Source organism: Bos grunniens, chromosome 15, assembly GCF_055505025.1.
Source record: "Bos grunniens cultivar Pamir isolate PY7600 chromosome 15, Bosgru_T2T1.0, whole genome shotgun sequence".
Lineage (NCBI taxonomy): Eukaryota > Metazoa > Chordata > Mammalia > Artiodactyla > Bovidae > Bos > Bos grunniens.
Window position 1 is genome coordinate 52,550,504 of NC_141179.1, and position 20,403 is coordinate 52,570,906.

The 20,403-nt window shown below is 54.6% G+C and overlaps 1 protein-coding gene across 3 annotated transcripts in view; it reads right to left on the reverse strand.

Moving 5' to 3' along the window:
* Positions 1-6,117: 6,117 nt before the first annotated feature.
* The window catches only part of PDE2A (phosphodiesterase 2A), a 68,780-nt gene continuing 54,494 nt past the window's right edge, over positions 6,118-20,403 (reverse strand). For all 3 annotated transcript variants that reach the window (XM_086340648.1, XM_086340647.1, XM_086340646.1), the window contains 20 exons: positions 20,157-20,225; positions 19,756-19,886; positions 15,730-15,841; positions 15,212-15,251; positions 15,010-15,073; positions 14,198-14,270; positions 13,880-14,057; positions 13,551-13,663; positions 12,813-12,890; positions 11,823-11,945; positions 11,335-11,405; positions 10,940-11,062; positions 10,527-10,614; positions 10,242-10,289; positions 9,129-9,203; positions 8,878-8,977; positions 8,516-8,628; positions 8,109-8,147; positions 7,893-7,999; positions 6,118-7,548 (listed from right to left, as the gene is read on the reverse strand). In XM_086340648.1, coding sequence (XP_086196774.1) covers positions 7,338-7,548; positions 7,893-7,999; positions 8,109-8,147; positions 8,516-8,628; positions 8,878-8,977; positions 9,129-9,203; positions 10,242-10,289; positions 10,527-10,614; positions 10,940-11,062; positions 11,335-11,405; positions 11,823-11,945; positions 12,813-12,890; positions 13,551-13,663; positions 13,880-14,057; positions 14,198-14,270; positions 15,010-15,073; positions 15,212-15,251; positions 15,730-15,841; positions 19,756-19,886; positions 20,157-20,225 — 1,956 coding nt within the window. In that variant the 3' untranslated portion in view covers positions 6,118-7,337. The remainder of the gene's footprint in view (positions 7,549-7,892; positions 8,000-8,108; positions 8,148-8,515; positions 8,629-8,877; positions 8,978-9,128; positions 9,204-10,241; positions 10,290-10,526; positions 10,615-10,939; positions 11,063-11,334; positions 11,406-11,822; positions 11,946-12,812; positions 12,891-13,550; positions 13,664-13,879; positions 14,058-14,197; positions 14,271-15,009; positions 15,074-15,211; positions 15,252-15,729; positions 15,842-19,755; positions 19,887-20,156; positions 20,226-20,403) is intronic.

The window sequence follows — 20,403 nt, forward strand, 5'->3', positions numbered from 1 at the left end:
GTGGCACTGCCAAAAAAAAAAAAATTTTTTTTTTTAATGTGCTGACTGAGAGGCAAAATTTAGAGAGAAAAAGTTTTTCCTTCTCATCAGTCACCAGACAAATGGTGGAAAGTCTTGATTCCAGGTAGGGATGTTGGTCGGGACAGATCCTTGGTTACAGATCAGGAGCTAAGGAGAGAGACCACCACTGACCACCCTTCTCTCCTGATGAGGAGTGTGAATTTGAAGCCAGAGAAGAATCTAGTGGTTGATTAAAAATATTTTCCCCACCACTGCATCATTCTTTCTTTTTATTCCAGGATTTCAGTAAAATTTTCTAGAACCTTCTTAGCATGCATTGAATTATGAGAAATGACTTATCTACACTTGATGAGGATTGAACTGAAGAAAGGAAAAATCATCATGGATTCAAGACACATTACGAATCTCAAGTAGACTAAATATAAAGAAAACCATACCTAAGCACATTGCAGCAAAACTGCTGAAAAACAAAAACAAAGATAAAATCTAAAAAGCAGCCAGAGAAAGAGATGCATTACTTTCAAAGACACAATAAGACTGATAGCTGATCTGTCAGCTGTAACATTGTCAGAAATAACGAAAGTCAGAAAGAGAACAGAATGTGCTGAAAGAAAATACTACCTAACCTAGAATTCAATATCTTCAAAAACATCCTTCAAGGGAATTCCCTGGCTATCTAGTGGTTAGAACTCCACATGTTCACTGCTGAGGGTGTAGATTCAATCCCTGGTCAGGGAACTACAATCCCACAAAATGCACAGCAAGGCCAAGAAAGAAAAAAAAAAAAAAATCCTCCAAGAATAAGGGGGGGGAAAAAAAGGAAAAATGAAGACATTGTTAAACTAACAAAAACCAGGAGAATTCATCTCAGCAGACCTACTCTAAAGGAAATAGAATGTTTTCACATAGAAAGGAATGGTCTCACTTGTGAAGTAGAAGCTATATATCAACAATAGAGGTAGACGAAGATATTCATATAATGGAATACTCAATATATACACATACACAAGAACAGTCATGGGATTCCTTTTTCTTTTTAATTTAATTATTTATATTGTCTGCACTGGGTCTTCCTTGCCGTGGGCAGGCCTTCTCTAGTTGCAGCGTGCAGGCTCCTCACTGCGGTGGCTTCTCTCGTTGTGGAGCACGGGCTCTAGGGCTTGCCGGCTCAGGCATTGTGGTCTTGGGCCCTAGAGCTTGGGCTCAGTAGCTGCAGCACATGGGCTCAGTTGCCCTGCCGCATGTTGAATCTTCCTGGACCAGGGATTAACCCTGTCTCCTCGTCATTGGCAGGCAGATTCTTAACCACTGCACCACCAGGGAAGTCCAGGATCAGTGTTTCTAATTGCCAAGACATTCATATCCAAATGTCTGTCAAGGGACTTCCCTGGTGGTCCGGTGGTTAATACTCAGAGCTTCCAATACAGGGGGCCCGGGTTTGATCCTTGGGCAGGAAACTAAGATTCCACCTGCCGTGTGGTACTGCCAATAATAATAATGATGTCTGTCAACATTCCTACATGGTGTACTACAGTGCAATGAAAGTTAAAAAACAGACTTACACTCTCATCAAAGATGGACTAATAAAGACTAGATTTAGCTTCCTGCCTGAAATAACAACAAAACTGGACAAAATGTTTGAAAGAAAAGTTTTCAAGGCATTTGTTATCAGATAATGATTGGGATCCTAAGGAGCAGAAGACACATGTAAACACTACCACTGCCCACACCACCTGGAGAGGCCACCATGCAAGCAGGATGAACCCTGGAAGTCCCCTTAAGTTAAGGAGATGGAGCTGTGACTCTGAAGAGGCTGGTTGGCAAGAGTTTACGGGGTGGAGTACCAGAGATGAAAGAGATGCAAAGAGATAATTCTAGAGAATTTCAGAGGGCCTCCCTCATTGTTCAGCTGAATTTTGATTAATACATGCATTGGAATCCTGACTGCCGCTGTCAGTCAACACATCTGTTTTGAGCTCCTGTGTGTACTCAGTCCCTCAGTCATGTCCGCTCTTTGTGACCCCATGGACTGTAGACTGCCAGGCTCCTCTGTCCATGGAATTTCCCAGGCAAGGATACCTTGCTGCTGCTGCTAAGTCGCTTCAGTCGTGTCTGACTCTGTGCGATCCCATAGACAGCAGCCCACCAGGCTCCCCCGTCCCTGGGATTCTCCAGGCAAGAACACTGGAGTAGGTTGCCATTTCCTTCTCCAATGCATGAAAGTGAAAAGTGAAAGTGAAGTCGCTCAGTCGTGTCCGACTCTTAGCGACCCCATGGCCTGCAGCCTACCAGGTTCCTCCGTCCATGGGATTTTCCAGGCAAGAGTACTGGAGTGGGTTGCCATACCTTAGTGGGTTGCTATTTCCTAATTCAGGGGTCTTCCCAACCCAGAGAGGGAACCCACATCTCTCGAGTCTCCTGCATTGACAGGCAGATTCTTTTCCACTGTGCCGCCTGGGACGCCTACACTGAGGAGGGATGTGGGAAATCAAAGCTGAGGCAGATGTGTTCCTGCCCTTACCAGGCTTCCTAACTGAGGAGAGAAGCCACACGCACCCAGCAGGCACACACTGCCCGGGAAGTCTCAGCTGAGAGCCAGAGGAATGGTTCAGGCGGCAGATGTGGAGAGAAAAGAGGGTCAGCGATTTTAACCCGCACATCCCCTCCCGCACCCTGTCCCCAGCACAGGGCCGAGGCGGGGGCAGTGATGTGCGAGACACAGACCAGCTCTCCAGGTCTGGTCTGAAACGTGAGTTCTAGGTGGGACCTGAAGAAGCAGAGACTGCCATCCCTGGGAAAGGTGGTGGGGAGCCCTGAGCCAGAAATTGGGAGCTGGTGCCCATCCCTACGCTACCTCTGGATCTCTGTGTGGACTTAAAGGTCCCTGCCATTTCCTGGTCCCAGCCTCCTCATCTGACCCTGGATCTGATTTTACTCTGAGGGAGGCTCCTATCAGCTGAGCTTCTGGCCTCAGTTTCTCTTGCCCACAAAGGGGACAATAATCCTGTCCATCCTTGGGAGAGCCCCCCAGTCAAGCGATGGTTCTTTTCCTCCAGCTACTCTCAAGAGAAGATGAAGAAGCCCCAGGAGTTTGTGTAGAAGCGAGCGGACAGGCAACGGTTGACTGTCCAAGGCAACAGGCCTGAGGCACGTGCTTTCTGCCAACCCAGCTCCTCACTTTTACCTCTCCCCAACTCCCACCCCACTGCACCCCAGACTACTTTTTGTTAGTTCCCAGGATTCCATGCTTCCCGCTTCCTACCCAGTCCTATGGTTTCTCCAGGGATGATTTAGGAATGGAGGGTGGCAGCCATCTTGTCAGGGAGTAGCAACACCTTCTTTCTCGGGTCTACCCCGCCAGTCTTCAAACTTGAGGGTGTACTTCCCGTCTGGTAGGGACCCATCCTAGTACGCCCTCAGAGAACAATCTGGCTGTGCCGTCTATAAGCATATTTTACTCACACAACATACCCTCCTGTACCCCGAAGGCCTCCAGCGAACTCATCACCCCAGTCAGTGAGCGCGGGGACAGGAGTGAGGTTAGCCCCCACCACACACCTGCCACCTGCCCTTCTCAGACCTCCGGGGAGGTGAGGCCAGCGGGGGCTCGGCGCCACCTGGTGGCCATAAGCAGCGCTACACGCCACCAGCCTCTTCACGCCCTTTCATGTGCCCCACCCGCTCCCCGCAACACACAGGCACACAGCGCTGATCCCAAACCCTTCTCAGGGGCCCCAGTCCACTTGCTCACCACTCCTTCCTGCCACAGTCCTGAGGAGGCAGACGGAGACCCTGCGCTCCTGAATCTCCTTCCTCTATCCCAGAGAAGAGCCCTTGGAGAGGAGTCAGGCTCACATCCCAACCTTGGCTGATTACTTAACCTCCTGGACTTCACCTTTCTAGTCTGCAGAACGAGATAATATTGTCTACGCCCAGAATCGTGGTTTCCTGTAAAATGAAACCATTAAGTTGGAGGGCAGGGCAGTTACCAGGAGCCCTGGGGGGCCTAGGCCTGTATTCTCCAACCGGATGAGAGCTGCCTGCAGGCTCTGCAGAAGCAGGGTCCTCCTCCCACCTTCCTCCGGCCCCCACCCCTGGCAGCCCCCAAACAGCTGCCCCACCCATCTTCCCTGGGGACTCACCTCCTGCCAGAGACTCCACCCAGCACCTGGTGGCCCGGGTGGGTGGCACCTGAGCAGCTGCCCAGGGTTGTTCAAGAGCAGGTTCCTTTTCCAGGGCACTTGCCAATCCCGCCTCCGCCCCCATCCAATTGAGCACAAGTTGTGTGAGTGCAAAGTGTCTTCAACTCCTCCTTGGCCCAGCCTAGGCCACTTAGCATCCACTTTAGGATGATCCCCTCCCAACTGCTCTCCTGCAGTCCTTGCTTCATCTTCTTGCAGGACCTTCTAAAATGCACGCCTGAGCCCCCATTTCCTCGTGCCCACAGTCAAGCTGAACTCCGCAATCTGGCATTCATGGCCCTCCCTGATCTGGCCTTAGCTCTCTCCATTCTCGTGTGTCAGCCACTCTCCTTCTCTGAGCAGCAGCGTTTGTAGGAGCAGTTCCTTCTCCCAGGAGTGCCTTGCCCCCTTTGCCCGCAGGAAAACCCCTGCTCATCTTCCAAACCTCGCTGTGGTTTTCTCAGGCCCCTGCCTGGGGCCATAGGTATCATGGCCTGTGTCTCCCCTGCCAGGCTGTTAGACCCTCCAGACCAGGGTCGAGGATGAATTTAGCTCTGGGCCTCAGCATAGGGTCCTGCAGCGCAGGAGAAGATATCTGTGAGTTGTTTAATTCGGAGGAAAGGAGGGATGTGTCATAGCATGGGCCTTGAACAGAATTAAATGTCCACGAGGGAGGGCAGGCACAGGGGGAAGGAGAGGAAGGCTCAGGGGTGGGTACCTAGGTTGAGCTTCCACTTTGCCCAAAGGCCTGTGGAAGAGGACACACACACACACACACACACACTCTCTCTCTCTCTCTCTCTCAGGGTCGAGGGTCACAGGCACCTGTGTTAGCCCACACCAACGCTGGTGTCAGCTGGGCACAATTAGAGTAATCCTCTTCTGTCAGCCTGGAGCCAGGAAGTGACTCACTCCCACCTGGGGGCCCACTGACTGGCCTGGGGTCTGTGCTATGAGAGGACAGACTCAGGGGGCCCAAAGCAGGGGCTGAGCAGGGGAGGGGCCTGGACCCCACAGCCCCACGGGCAGGCTAGAAGCCCTGGGACCGTTCAGCCAGAGAAACAGATTCCAAACCAGAATAAACTGCCAGGCATGAGATGCAGACAAGTTCTATGGTCCTGGACACCCTGACGTGTCAACCGACAAGGCCGATACCCTGAGGCCATTGTGGGCAAACACAGGACCATTGCCTCCCAACCCTCCCCCACCAGGAAAGGAGAGCCTAGTGCCCAGCCCCTTAACATGCCAACCTTTACTGATCTGGGAGAAATGAAGAGGAAGAGAAGATGGGAGGGCTCCAGGCAAGGTGGGCGTGGGGTCTGGAGACTGCCAATCAGAGCTTCCTCCTGGTCACCAGTCTGGAGTCTGCCCCTCTGTCTGTGCAGAAGCAAACCTCACAGCCAGGAGAGCAGGGAAATCAACCCCACAGACAACCCAGGGCTGTATTTGATACACAGTCAGACTCAGGGCTACCCCTTTGGCTGGATTTACAGGGACACAGACAGGTATCCCTGTGGCTAGGAGAGGGTTCAGAGGCTCAGGCCTTGTCTGTAAGGGCATGCATGACTAAGGTAGACCAGCAGACAGAGGGTCTAGAAGGAGCGCCAGGTCACCTCCTGCAGGCAGCCTCCTTGATTGCTTCAGTCTCTCATTTCTCCATTTCCAGTCCACAAACAACTGCCTCATGCTCAGGCCTCTGCATCTGCCATCTCCACCTCAGTACCCAGAATCTGGCACAGGACTGGTCTGGGGGTAGCCCGACAGATCCAGGACTCCCACAGAAGAGGGGCTAGGCAGCAGGGATGGGAGTTCCAGTAGCCTGGGAGTTCTTAAAGGCATTTGCCTTCCCTGATGCTGTTTCCCCACCACCAACAACCTCATGCACAAAGCCTGCAGACAGCCCCGTGGCGGAGGGTTGGTAGAAAGAAATAGATTTATTCTCATGTACAAAGCGGTCAGCCCACGGAACCATATACAACAGTTGCACAGAGTCCTAGAAAAAACGCATCTCTCTAAAGGCAACTCAGAATAGGTAAGGCAGGTGGCCCCCCTCCCCCCACCCCACAACACATACAGAACAAAACAGAGAAAGGAGAAGCCAGTGGCCAGGATGACCCCAGAGCTCCGGCCCTACGGGGTCTCCCAAGCCCCGGGGCACAGGTGGATATGGCCTTGAAGAGGAGAGAGGCCCTGCCAGGCTGAGGCAAGGTCCCCCTCTGGCTGTAGGAATGGGGAAGGGGCTCCGGCTAAGGGGGTATACTCAGGGGGCCACTGAGGGACTCAGTGTCAGCTCTGTGCCCAAGGGGGCCAGGGACCCTCGGTGGCCTCTCCTGGGACTCCACAGAACTATGGGGACTTGGATCTAAAAGGGGTCTTAGAGAATGGATTGTCTCACCCTACTGTTTCGCAGAGAGGGGAAGGGACTTGCCCAGCATCACACAGCCAGGAGGAAGCATGGCTGACCCATGCTGGGCCTGCCTCCCAACCCAGGGATCCTTCCTTCTCACTGTTCTTATCCTCCTCTCTTCCTGAGCCCCCTCTCCCCAGAGCACTGCACTGGCCCCCTGGCAGCGTCCTCCTGGGACCCTTATATCCCCAGGTCCCGGTCCTCACCATAAGTACAAAGGCAGTCCTCTGGGCCACAGGTGGTCCCATGGCTACTTCTAGTCCTCCAGCCAGGCTGATAACTGTCTCTAAGACCCACCCTTTGCCCACTCAGATGTCTCATGTTCTTGCCTGAGGATCCTGGGAGCCAGTGAGGGTGCCCCCACAGGAAAGGGCACAGGTCTGGTAGGGCAGGAATGGGGCCCAGAAGAAACCATCCGGCTGCCTCAGAGAAGGAGTGGCCTGGAGGGTGGGGACTTGCCAAGGTGCGGTCAGAGGTGCAGAGCAGGGTCCACTGCTCACTGGTTACCCCTGTGCTCTCAGAGGACAAGTGACAAAGTCCCAGTGAGGCTGAAGTCTTCCATTATACAGACAAGAAAGCCGAGGCCCGGGAAGGTCAGACCTCGCTCGGGTCACATGGGAAGTCCTGGCCTAGAATCCAGGACCCTTGGCTCTGGTCCCAGGGCGTGCGGCCAGGCCCGTGGAGGCTTGTGGGAGGAGGCCTGGGCAGGGAGGGGTCCCAGGAGGGACTCACTCAGCATCAAGGCTGCAACAGCCATTGATGGGAGCCCTAGCGCCATCCAGGTCAGGCACCTCATACTCCTCGTCCAGGAAGTCCAACGAGTTGTTGCTCGGGAGGCCTCGGATGGTGAACTTGTGTGACACCTTGGTCCAGTGCTCACGATTAGAGGCCACGCGTTCGTACAACTCGGCCGCCTTGGGGAACAGGTCTTGCAGCAGCCTGGGGGTGGATAGGGGCAGGTTTAGAGGTCAGAAGGCAGACTGGGAGCAGCAAGAAATATCAGGGCTGGACCACAGGTAGAACTTCCACAAGAGCATGAGGCATAAGATTGGAAGCTCAAGGAGAGCTTGAGCATCTCTTTCCATAAGGGACCAAGGATAAAGCAAACGGTACATTTAGGGGCAAAGCAAGAGACGGCTGTGCTCGGAGACAAGGAGAGGATGAGGTGGAGCAGGGCCAGGCCAGCGCAGCGCTTGTGTCTGCTGTGATGGCCACAGCCAGCCCCGTCCCACTCCCATACCATCCCTGGGCAGTGTCCCCAGCAGGCCCCTGAGCTCACTCACTTGTAGATGGGCATTGCGATGTGCTCCATGAAGCTGATCTGCAGCTCGGGGATGTAGGCCTTCTCACGGTCCATCATCTCCATCGGCCTGTTGCCCATGGCCTTCTCCTGCAGGCATCAAGTCGTCAGGCCTGTCTGGCCCTCTCCATGCTCCAGAAACATCTAGGGCTAGGAACCCTCCCCCAACCTGGGCACCCTGAGGTCGCACCCCACATACCAAGTCTCCCTGGGAGAAGAACTCTTTGTAGATCAGCTCCTGAAAGGTCAACACTCTCATTACTTCCTATGAGTGTGATCCACCCGCCCACGCTCCTCCATAGCCCATTCCCAAGGGGGCAAACTGCGGCACTGGGACCTCAGGACCCGTCCTCACCATCCCTGGCCTAGGAGGAGGACGGTGGCTGGGTTCTGGCCCGTCTTCCACCAGCCACTCACTGATTTGCTGGGTGACCCCCCCGGTGAGTCCAGTCCCCTCCCTCAATCTCTCCACTGTCACCTGAGGTGGTCTGGGTTTCTGTCTTCCCCACAGGCTGAGCTCAGCACTGGGAGGGCGTGCAGGCTGCAGGAGCCACACAGAGCCAGGCAGGGTGTACAGCCTGCGCCTTCCCAAGGAGTGGCACTTACCGCGATCTTCCTCGTGGTCTTCCAGCCCTTGGTCTGGTCGGAGAGGTCACAGGAGGTCATAAGGAGGCAGAGAAGGAGGTTGTGGTGCTGCTTGTTGGTTCGATCATAGCCCACTGTCGGGGAGAGAACAGGGTCAAGGAGAGGGACCCAGCATCCTGGGTCCCTGAGAGCAAGGCCCCAGGGCCCATCCCAAAGTGGCACAGGGAATTCAGCACCCTGGATGGGAGCCAGGGATGCAGAGCTGGGTCTGCCTGGTGGGCTGATGTTGGAAGGGATGGGTCTGAACCCTGGGGGTGCCCTCCAGGCGAGTCCCCTCTTGGTGGTCCTTCCCCGATCTAGAGACCCAGGCTAGAGGCAGGCACCTTCGGCCATCTTTTGGAGGTCCTTGAAGATGCGGAGGTGGTGGGCCAGATCTGTGGCCAAGATGATGTCCCGCATCAGGTCCAACATGCGCTGATAATCCTGGGTGGGGGTGGGGGTACAGGGTCAAGGCCCAGACACCCCATCCCCTACTCCCCTAAACCTCAGGAACCTCCACCCCTCGGGTCTACCTCCCCCACATCAGGCCAGCTCCCAGCTCCCACTCCCTGCCCCCCACCCCCAGCCCCATCACCTTCCGGGAGAAGTGGTCAAAGATGTTGCAGCCGTGGGTGTTGAGGATGGCAATGGCCTGAGCGAAGTGGTGCCTCTGTGGGGAGAGGCGTGGTAGGGGCCCAGCTGGGGTGGGGGTGCTCCTCCTCACTGACCCCAAGGGAGGAAGCAAGCCAGCCTAGCCCTGGCCCCCAAACTGAGCAGAGCAGGCAGAACTGGGGAGTCGAGGGCTGGGGGCCAGTTCCCTTTCTGTGCTCTGTTTCGACCCTCCATATGACCCTGGGCAAGTCCCTGGCCATGTCTGAGCCTCAGATTCCTCAGCTGTCAGTCGGACGGACACGATAAGGTGAGCTCTGAGGGCCTCTCAAGCTGGAATGAATCTGAAATGATCCCTTGGAGTCTTCGACACTAATTCATGCAGGAAACATTTGTATGCTGACAGGGAAGGGCAGTGATGAGGCGAGGGCAAGACCCCTGTCTTCTGACGCTGAAGGGCTGTCACTCAGAGGAGGAGCCGACTCAGCCCAGGGCGTGGAGGGCAGGAGACAGGCTGCCACCAGGCCTCCCAGGAGGAAGCGAGCCCCTTGTCTCTGGGGGCGTGCAAGCAGGAGCAGTTCCAGAGGGGTGTTGTTGGGGGCAGAGTGGGGCAAGGCAACCTTGAAAGTTTGGTTTCCACTCATGCCAAGCCCTGTGCCAGATGCAGGGAACTCAGAGATGTCTCCGATTTTGTTTCTGCCTCCAGGAGCTCCATTGGGGGTGGGCAGACACAAATCAGTCTCAGGCAAAACTGAGCATGACGGGACAAGGAGCCCATGCCAAGCTGGGAGCAGAGGGGGTTTCACAGGGTGTCCTTAGACATGCAAAGAGAAACAGGCTAACTACAAGGCCTCCCTGGGCAAACCTGGGCTCGGGCAGAACCTGCAGCCTGACTGGCACCCCCAGCCACATGGGTACCCTTCCAAGCTCATCGGGAACAAGAGTCAGATGTGCCCTGGGGGTGCTGCAGCTCTCCCAGTCTGGGTGGAAAGCAGGGCTTGGCATGGGGAGGAGCCGGGCCACAGTCTAGCTTCATGTTAATAAGTCATTGGCCTTAAAGGGACAATGGGGATGGGGATACTGGGCAGAATGGTGGTACCTCCATGACAGAGCCTTCCGAGCTGTAGAGCGCGGCCAGCACAGATTTCTGGAAAAACCAAAGAAAACTCCATCACTCCTGACATCCAGAGGCATATTAGGCACAGAACAGCCCAGCTCCTCCCACCCCCTCAGCACTCCTGCATCTCCCATAGCCTGGGAGAGCCTCCTCCTGTCTCTCAACCGGCTCCTGGTCTCATGAGCTCCCGCCACCCCTCAGGCTGGAGGGGTGAGGCTCCCAGACACCCCGGGGAGGGTGCCCACTGTGAGGAGGGCAGGGTCTCACCGAGGCCACCTGGAAGGAGTTGTTTGTGCCTCTGTGGTCCAGGTCGTGACACATGCAGGAAATAAACAAGGCAAAGATCTCCATGTCCCTGGTTGGGAGGAGACAGAGGACACAGAGGTGAGCCACAGCTCCCTCCTCCACAGGAGGGCCAGCTGGAGGAGATGGCTATAAGAAGAGGAACTGCTCCGTGGTCAGTGATTGAGCTCTTGACCACACATGTCCGGGAACCACTTGCACAGGGGCTCAGGAACCTGTGTCCCCATCTTGGAAAGAGGCCTTGTACCTTTCACACTGGGCTGTTAAGAGGATCCTGTGAGGCAATGCATGGAAAGTCTGCCGCACAGGAGGTGCGGTTCTGTCTCCAGGAAGGGGACCCCAGCAGCTGCCAGATGGGCACAGGGGCAGCCACTCACTCGAGGTAGTTGGTGAGCTCCAGGTTCTTGTAGAGCAGGTAGCAGAAGTGGGAGACAGAAAAGGCGTGCATCCAGTTGTGGTAGGGGGGATCCCGGTAGCCCTTCTTCACCATCAAACAGAACCTGGGGGTGGGGAGAGGGCAGCACATGGGCCTCAGGCTCTCCTCCTCCAGCAAGCCCTCCAAGCTCTGTCCTGCCCCATTCCCTCTCTTTTCTCAAGGTTCTGTGAATTGCCTCTCACTGGTGGATCCCCCCACCATTACAAGTCTGGGCCTCCCCTAGACATCCTCAGAGGTCCTTCCCAGAGCACAGGGAGCAATGGATGTGAGAGCAGAGGGCAAAGGAGGCAGAGACGGGGCTGCTGGCACACAGAGCGGAGGGCTGGGCGTACACACCGGGCCAGTGTCGGGCAGTCAATTTTGTAGTTATTGATGAAATTCATGTCCTGCAGCATGCTCAGGATGGCCTGGACAGAGCAGAAGGAGGGATCAGAGAGACTGTCAGTTTCAAGATGCACCCCACTCCCCTTACCTTGGCCCTTCTTGAAGCCTCCAAAATGTTGGAGTCTTAGAACTTTTAAACTTGAGAACCAAAAAATGGTACAGCCAAGCATTCTTGGAGCCATGAACTTAGAAACAGGAGATCTAAGAACTCTTGGAACCAAGTTCCCACAAAGTCTTAGAAAAACAGGGAGGGAGATGCCAATCCTGAGGCCATCGTTGGTTCCAGTCCAGCCCCTTGGCAGGCCCTGTGGCCCACGCTGGCAGACCACATGCCCCCTCCATCTCTTGATGACTCGGTCCTGCCAGGAATTTCCTATGCACATCTAACTTCCATCTCTGGCTGTCCGTCCTCCACAGTCAGGCGGGGTGAGCCGGCTCACCATGGAAGTGTCATCCTCGGGCAGAGAGCGAGGAGTGTATGTGAAACTGGCAAAGTTGGAGTCGATGGCAGCCACAGGCTGGATCCCGTCATGGAGAAGTTTGGTGTACTCGTCATCAGAGACCTGGAGGGGACCAGCCAGGGCATCAGAAGACAGCCTCCACCCCATCCAACATCTTCAACCTCAAATGCCCACAGTGGCAGGGACCTCCCACTAGAATGCACCCCAGTTGGGTCTTCCATGGGTTGTCACTGGGCAGGAGAACACCATCCTCCCCTCGCCATCCTGCAGCCAACCTACTGTGCCTCCTTGCCTGGGCCCACCCTCATCTGTAACCGCCTCTCCTTGTCAAAGGGTGTTCTCTGCCTTTGTTGACACCTGCCTTTCTTGACACTATGGCGGCCTTCCACAGACAATAACTCAAAGATTTCTTCTTTGGGGAGGACCATCCCAGAGCCAATCCTTCCTGCTACAGTTTTGACCCCAGCCACAAAGTCTGGGGCCATTTGGTTTGGACACAGAGGAGACGAAATGTTCAAATGAACAATGACCATCACATACTCTGAACTAAAGTTCCAGACAGCTTGTCCTGCACAGGGTCTGGGGGATGGGACTGCCTAGGACTGCAGGACCACTGTACATAAGGGAGCTGCAGGAGGACCCTGAGTGGGCTTCCCAGCTGTCAGCAGTTCCCAGGATGGGAATTATCCCTGGACATGGGGAACACCGGTGTGAACCATGCTCTCCACTGGGCTGAGTCTTGCTGCCAGCTTTGGGGCTGAACCAGAAATTGCTTTGCAGAGAGGCTGCCCCGAAGGAGAGCAGGAGAGCAAAAGCCCAGGCACTGCTCTTATCTTCAAGAGAGGGTGATCTGAAAGCCCAGCCTGATCCTGGGCACCAGAGGATTCATGGAGCTAGGGGAGGAACAGGGAGACTACAGGGGACCCTGGGGGCCTGAGAAGGAGGGTAGAAGCTCTGTGCAGGGCTCACCTTCATGTGGTACATCATCATCTCATTGGCAAGGTGGCTGCGATACTGCGCCTCATTCACTTTCTTGTATAGGAGGGACTTGTGGGGGAGAGAGGGAAAGACAGGGCTCAAGCAAGGTGGCTGTGAAATACCCAGGACCAGGACAAAGGGATCAGATAGAACCTCCCCCAACTCCTGTCCCATGCTGGGCCTAGTCTGAGCCTTCAAGGTCCAGCCCAGAGTAAGGAGCCCTCTCCAACTTTCATCCAGACCTGCCCTCACTCCTCCTCCCCAGGGCCTCTTAGCACTTGATCTAGCACTTTGCATGCTCTCCTGAGTCTGCCCCAGCTTCAGTGATGGAGCCTGAGGCCCCTAATGGAGAAAAAGAAGCAAGGAGGGGGGATAGCGTTAAGGATCTAGGGGTCAGATTCCCGGGTCAGAGCTGCCAGTTATGGACAATGAGACCCAACAATCCCCACAAGAAGCTAAACAGGGGCTCAGGTTGAGGTTGCTTTCGGAAAAGGGGGAAATAAAACATAGTCCTAGGAGGCTAACTGGACAGGATTGGAAATAGTATCCCCAATTTTCTGATGGGAAACTGAGGCCAGAAGTGACCAGTAGGTACTGAAGACTGCACAGCAACCCAGCAGCAGAGCTCTGAGCCCCAGGGGCGGGTGCAAACCCATCTGGACAGCAAGGAGGGCCATTGTGGAGAGGAGAACAGAGGGTCCTGCATGGGCCTGCCCCTGTCCCGCTCACATGGGCAATGCTGATGCCACAGTAGATGGAGAAGGCTGTAGCCAGGTCTTCATCAAACTTGCTGAACCATGGTCCATTGATCTTGTTTACCAGCTCGGCCACACCGATGACCTCTGGGGACCAAAGAGGAGCTAAGATGAGCCAGTGGACGTGTCTGATGATCTGTCCTCCCAGGGTATCCTCAAGGGACATCACAGGCTTGGGAAACCCCATCCCTTCGGCCCGGGGATGCTAGGGTGGTAGAGACGGCTTGTGGACCTTCTGCTCGGCTCCGCCCCATCCTTTCAGGCCCCGCCCCGGCCCTCTTCCGGAGCCACCACAACCCGCACCCTGGTTCTCGTTCTTGATGGGGAAGCAGAGGATGTTGCGCGTCCGGAAGCCGGTGCTGTCGTCCACGCCTCGGTAGAAAAGCGGATGTGCGTAAGCATCTGGGATGTTTAGGATCTGGCCGGTGGTCGCCACATGACCCGCGATGCCCTGGTCAGCGGGAATGCGGATCTCATAGCTCTGCCGGGGCAGGAATGGAGTTGAGAGAAGGGTTAGTGGCCGGTCACAGAGCGGACGATCAAACGTAGGGCCTGCTCCCCCGAGGACTCCTGGCCCCCAGGACCACGGCCACACCCTCCCCCCACACAGCCCTGCCTCACCTCATCTTCCACCACACCCCCATCGAACACCTTGGCCACCAGCTCGTTCTGATCCAGCAGGAACACAGAGCAGCTGTGGAGAGATGGCATTGGTCCACAGGGCCCTGACACCCCTCTGTGACCACCCCTCAAATCTCAGGACTTGAGGTGAAGCCTAGATTTCTGAGGCCGGGAGGGAGTGACCTATGGTGAGACTCTCCTCAGGGCTAGCTGACTCCAGACATTAGTTAAGATGGATAATTTTTTTTTTTTTTTGCTAGCACCTACCATGTACCAGCTGCTGCTGCTGCTAAGTCACTTCAGTCATGTCCGACTCTGTGTGACCCCATAGATGACAGCCCACCAGGCTCCCTCGTCCCTGGGATTCTCCAGGCAAAAACACTGGAGTGGGTTGCCATTTCCTTCTCCAATGCATGAAAGTGAAAAGTGAAAGTGAAGTCGCTCAGTCAGACACTGTATTAAGAGTTGAGGACCCACGGCCTGCAAAGCAAGCAGCGTGCCTGCTGTCATCGGATGTTACAATCTAGTGAGGGACACAAGCATGAAATAAAAAATCACGCAAGACATGGGTCCCACAGGAAGGCAATGGAGGGGACGTCCCTGGTGGTTCAGTGGTTAAGACAACATGCTTCCAATGTAGGGAGCGTGGGTTCAGTCCCTGCTCGGGGAACTAAGATCCCCCATGCTGTGCAAGCCAAATAAATTATGACGACAACAGAGGGGGGAAAAAAGAGGGGAGGAAAAGAGAGGTGATGACTGAGGGCCAGGGTCTCTCTCTCTCTCTCTCCCTACTCCTGGGTGGATTCACTCACATCTCAGCATTGCTGAGGTTCCTGGCCTCTGTGATGATCTCCTGGAGCAACACGGAGACGTCATCTGCGGGAGGGAGAAGCATGGGGGACTGTGGTGAGACCAGGCTGGAGTGCTGACAAGCCTGCCTGCCTCCCCTCCTCGAAACACCAGTCCCCCGACTCCCACCCCATAGCCAGGCATGGAGGAGGGCAGTGCACTCACCCAGATGAGTGAAGAGGTTCTTCGCCACTTGGAGAAGAGCCTGGAATGGAGAAAAAGGAGATCACAGGGAATCAGGTTGCAGGGGTTCACCCTCTCCAGCCCCCTGCCTCCGTCAGCCTGAGGGTCTTCTCATTCTTTCCCTAGGGCTCGCGGGACAAGCCGGAGACTGAGAGAGTCTAATTGTATCATTTGGCTCTAAGGGAAGGAGTGGGAGTTCTAGTCACAGGGAGGGTGAGCAGGAAACCTGAGCGTCCCGTGTACGGTCCCCTTGGACTCTAGCCATCCAGATGTTGTTGTGATGCCCAATCTGAACACTAGAGGGCGATCGCATACTGGGCCTGCAGCCAGAGGTGCCATCCTGAAGAGCTCCAGTTCTCCTCTTTAAGAGACTTCCAGGGGCCTAGGTAGTCTCCCCACCACTGGCCCCAAAACCCATGGGCTTTTCCCTTGTGGATGACTCTCTGGGGCTGAGAGCTGGGGGAATTGGCCCCCGAGAGCAGTCAAGGCAGGCCACGCACCTGGCACTCACACTTGAGCTTCTGCTCCTTCTGGAAGGCCAGGGTGCTGGTGAGCACTGTGCTGGTGTAGTGGAAGCAGTGCTGGATCACGTGCTCGTCCTGGTCTGTGAACCTGCCAGGGTCGGGTGGTGGGGGTCGCCGCAGAGGGACAGACCACAGACTGCTCTCCCCACTCCGCCTCACCTCCGTCCCTCCAGAAAGCCCACCCAGAAACCCACCAGCTCACCTCACCCTCCTCTGCTGGGGCCGCTCACCACCCAGGCGGCTTGGGCCAGCTTCCGCCTCAGAGTTGGGGGGCTTCTAGGGAGTGGGCTCTAATCCTCCTCTGCCCCAAATGTGTTTTCCTCCTCAGACTATTGCTTCTCAAAGCCAGAAACTTCTCAAAGTCTCCCTCCTCTGACTTCAGATTTACCCAGACTGAGGCTGAGTCTTTCCCCTCAGACTGGAGACTCGCCCAACTGCAGGCAATGTGTTCTCCTGCCCCTCTCCCCCAACCTCAGGGAGGGGCGGTGGCACTGCCCTGTCTCATCCAGCTCCTACACTGTCCTCCATTCCCTGGAACCTGCAGGCCCCGATTTGGTGCCTCCACAAGTCCTGAGGTGGTTGTGGGCAGGGCAGTGCCCATATCATATTCATGGAGCTGGCAGGCATCAGACAAGATGGGCCTGAAGTCCTGAGGAGGTCATTCAATCCGGCCACCCAATGATTTATCACCAGGGAGCTTTGTGGGACTTGGGCTGGGGCGGGATCTGGGCTGTGGACGTGGGTAAGCCTCTCTGGATGGGGATCACAGGGAGATGGAGTATTCCTCAGAGACTCTGACCATTTCTCAGCCCCAGATTTCCCTGCCAAGACCCCTCCCCATTTGGGGGCTACCTGCAGCACTCCTCTCTGCTGGGGTATCCCCCACTCATGCTTGCCATCCAGTGATTCGGGTCTAGACCCCAATCCCCACGGTGCTGTGTCTGTCTCCCCACCTTCCTTCCCACTCCATTTCAGGCCCCTTCATTTGGTCCCACCCACCTCTCTCCCCTATTCTATGGGCGTCTCAGCCTCAGCCACAGTAAGATGCTCATCATTCTGAGAAAACCTCAGGCTCTTTCATACCTTCATGCTTTTTCTCACACTGTTCGCTCTGCCTAGAATACCTTTCCCACCGTCCCCGCTCTGTGCCCTAAAAATAAACATCAAGTCTTGAAGCCAGCCTTGAACTCTGACTGTATCACCCCCTATCCAATGCAGAGCCTGGTACGGGGGAGATGTTTGCAAAGTGTCTGCTAAAGTCTTAAATGTACCTCTTCCTCTGCCACCAGCCTCATCGCACTCCCAGATGAAGGGATGTTCTCAGGCTTCCAGGATGCTTCTCTACAGTGCCTGCTCTGAGCTGAGCACCACCTTGGCTCATGCAATTATTCAGCACTTACTCCCTGAAAGATGTGGAACCTAGAGATGACCTTGTCTCTGCCCTGAGCCTCAAGGCTGTCACCCAGTTCCCATCTCATTTCCCTTCTATTTCCTCTCCTCCAGGTCCAGGACCATCTCAGAACCCAGGCTGGCAGCCAGAGGCCACAACCCTTGCTGGACTTCCCACTCTGCACTCTCCCTCCCAAAAGGCCTACCCAAGGCCATCCAGCCAGCACAGGGTCAGACACACTAGGTATTCAATGTGTGCTCACTGAGTGGCACAAATACTCCCACACCAGGATGCTCACCATTCCCCATGACACAGACCCCCATCCTCCCTGCCTCAATTAGTTCTGCCTTGTTCCTGTCTTCATTTCCCCAGGCCTCCAGGCTGGCAGGTCCTGCTACTCAGACCTGACTCCCAGATCTCTGCTCCACCCCTGCAGATACTATCCTTGGGCTTCTGACCCCTCTCTAGTCCCAACATCTCCAGTCTCCACTTCCTGCAGGAGCTCTGAGGCCTCAAACCCAGCTTGCCAATTTGGGCCCCAGGGGCCAAGCATCTTGTCAGCATCTCTCTGTGCCGGGAGCCAGAGTGAGGAACTCCACCCGTGGCAAAGGTCATGAGGAAGGAGGCTTGGCATATGCAAAGGCGGGATCGAGCCTCAGGAGTCCCCCTGGAAATTCTAGAGCATCTACCCCCAAAACCAGAGTCTGCCTACTTTACTGCTTTGTGCTCTCACCTACACCTCTGACTTTACAGGGGGCTGTCCCCCACCACCTCTCTCTGAAATAAGAGTTAACTTACAGCTCCAGTTAATAAAGTTCCTGTGTGTGACAAGTGTTTCAACCCACAAACTCCTTTGGAGGTCCTCTAGCCTGCCTGAACAGGTTCTTCCAGCCACATGTGATTGTTCACAGCCTCCCAACTGTGAGAGGCATGAGATGTTAAAAATGTCTAAATCCAGATTCCTTTGAGCAGTTAAAAGATTGATTAGAAATTGTATTGGTGAAAGGTTTTTCACTTGTTGGGCCAATGTTTGCTGCTAAGTTTCCATATCCCTTACCTACTGTGTCCCTGGGAGTGTACTGATTAATATAATTGGTGTATAGGAATGTAAGTAGTAGCTTTCATGTTTATAACCTTGGACCCTTGAGTTAATTCTTTTCTTGTTATAGCCCACCACACATTTGCCCTGTTGGAATGCAACTTTATCTAATGCTTTTGGAGGGTGGCGCCTGACTTTAGAATAATCACCTTTAGAGAAAAATAAGTTTTCTGAAGAAAGGATCATAAAATGTTAACAGTCCTCCTGGCCAGAAGATGACGTAAATCACCTAAACTTTTGCATATGATAAGTTTGCAGGAAGAAAGCCTGGCTTACTGCTGACTCTACCCCTTCCCCCATTATCCTCTATGCACAACTTAAGGTATAAAAACTACTTTGGAAAATAAAGTGCGGGCCTTGTTCACCGAAGCTTTGGTCTCCCCATGTTGTTCTTTCTCTCACCTTCTGGCTGAATTCCCATTTGGAGCATGGAGGCTCGTCAAGCCTACTAATTTTGCCTGGGCTTCTAAGATCTGACCAGGGAGGCCTTAGTGTCTCCTCTCCTTCGGGAGAATGGGAGGACGCCTGCAGCCTACGTAGGTGATGCAAATTCCTTGTCTTGGAATTTTATTGGCTTTCCACGTAAACCAAGTTATTCAGCCTCTTTTCTCCACTGAATTTTCTCACTGAGCTATCCTTATTTAACCACTTTTTATATCTTTAATTCTATCGTATCCTGATTGCCGAAGCTGTCTCCCCTTCGAATTCCCTGGATCCTGCCGGGGCTGGACCCCGGCATCTTTGCATCCTGGAATCAGAATGCAACCCCTCACCTGCCCACTACTCCCTACTGCTGGGCATGCTGGACCAAGTGTGGCAGTATTCACATCCTGAATGTGCCCCCAGGACAGATGTGGCTAATCACAGCACTGTTTCTCACTAAACTAATACAATGCTTCAGGCAGCAATTAATGAGTTGGTGCAGGAACATGAAATCTGTGATACCACTTCCATACCCCAAATCTGACCTCAGTTCTTGAGACATACTTCCTGACTAAGCCTGTGTACCTGACTCTTGTCCTGCCCACCCTTCTGTTTCACATGATTCTTACAGCTGCCTATCAATGCCTCTGAAGAGCCTCAGCTTAGCCCCACCCTCATGCCTATTCCCTTGAGCCACTGTCCACAACATCAGTGATGTTCTGGGGGTCCCAGAGAGTTCACCCATCCTAGAGCACATCGCTCCTCCATCAGTTACCAGCAGAAATGCTAATACAGGGATGGCAAGTCGGGGGAAGGCCAGTACCAAAACATGGATAATCCAAACTGTAGGAAGTAGAAACGAGAAGGGGAACTTGTTTGGACCTCAGCATGATTTTACAAAGCCCAGTGGAGCAGCAATAAGGGTCTATTGCTCTCATAACCTCAATCTCTTACACAGACAAACCATTGAACCCACCACTGCTAGAATATCACCCCCTGCCCAGTGCCCTTCCTACACTGCTACCCGAGTCAAGTCCCGCCCAGCCTCTCAGCTCCATCTCCTGACCCACATCCCTTCACCCAGACTCACAAGTCTCCTCCGAGCTTGTTGAAGGCACAGGCCAAGGCCACGACCTGGTCAGTGGCCCGGCTGATGACAGGGACACAGAGCATGGCCTGCACCTCACAGCCCAACATGCTTTGCAGCTGTTGCACATCCTCCTGCAAAGGAGAAGCAAGGGGGGAGGCAAGTCAGGGCAGGGAAGGAAGAACATGCTTCCCTCCCACACCCTCCACCACACTCTGCAACAGGAGGGTCTGAAGGGCTCAGGCAGGGTGGGAAGTGCTATGACACAGGGTGGGCTAGGAGAAAGTTCCTGGGTCTTGTCTCCCCTATTCCTAGGTTGCCCAGGCCCAGAGAACCTGGCCCTGGGGACTGGGCAGAGGGCTCTCCCCTGTCTCCTCCCCTGGTCCAGCCAGGCCATGGCTTACGGAGGTGAGATCTTTCAGCTGGATAGACTTCTTGTCTTCCACCACTTGGCCCAGGCGTCCTGTGGTCAACTGAGGGAGTACGGAGAGCCAGTCAGGGCCCAACTCTTCCCAAGATCAGGCCATGTGAGACCTCTCCCCTCATCAAGTCTGGAAGTTTCAACTACCTCTTCAGTCAGTCCAAATCGTGGATGGAGTCAACATTGAAGAGTGGGGGAGGGGGGTGGGGAGAGTAAGCTCTTGACCAGAA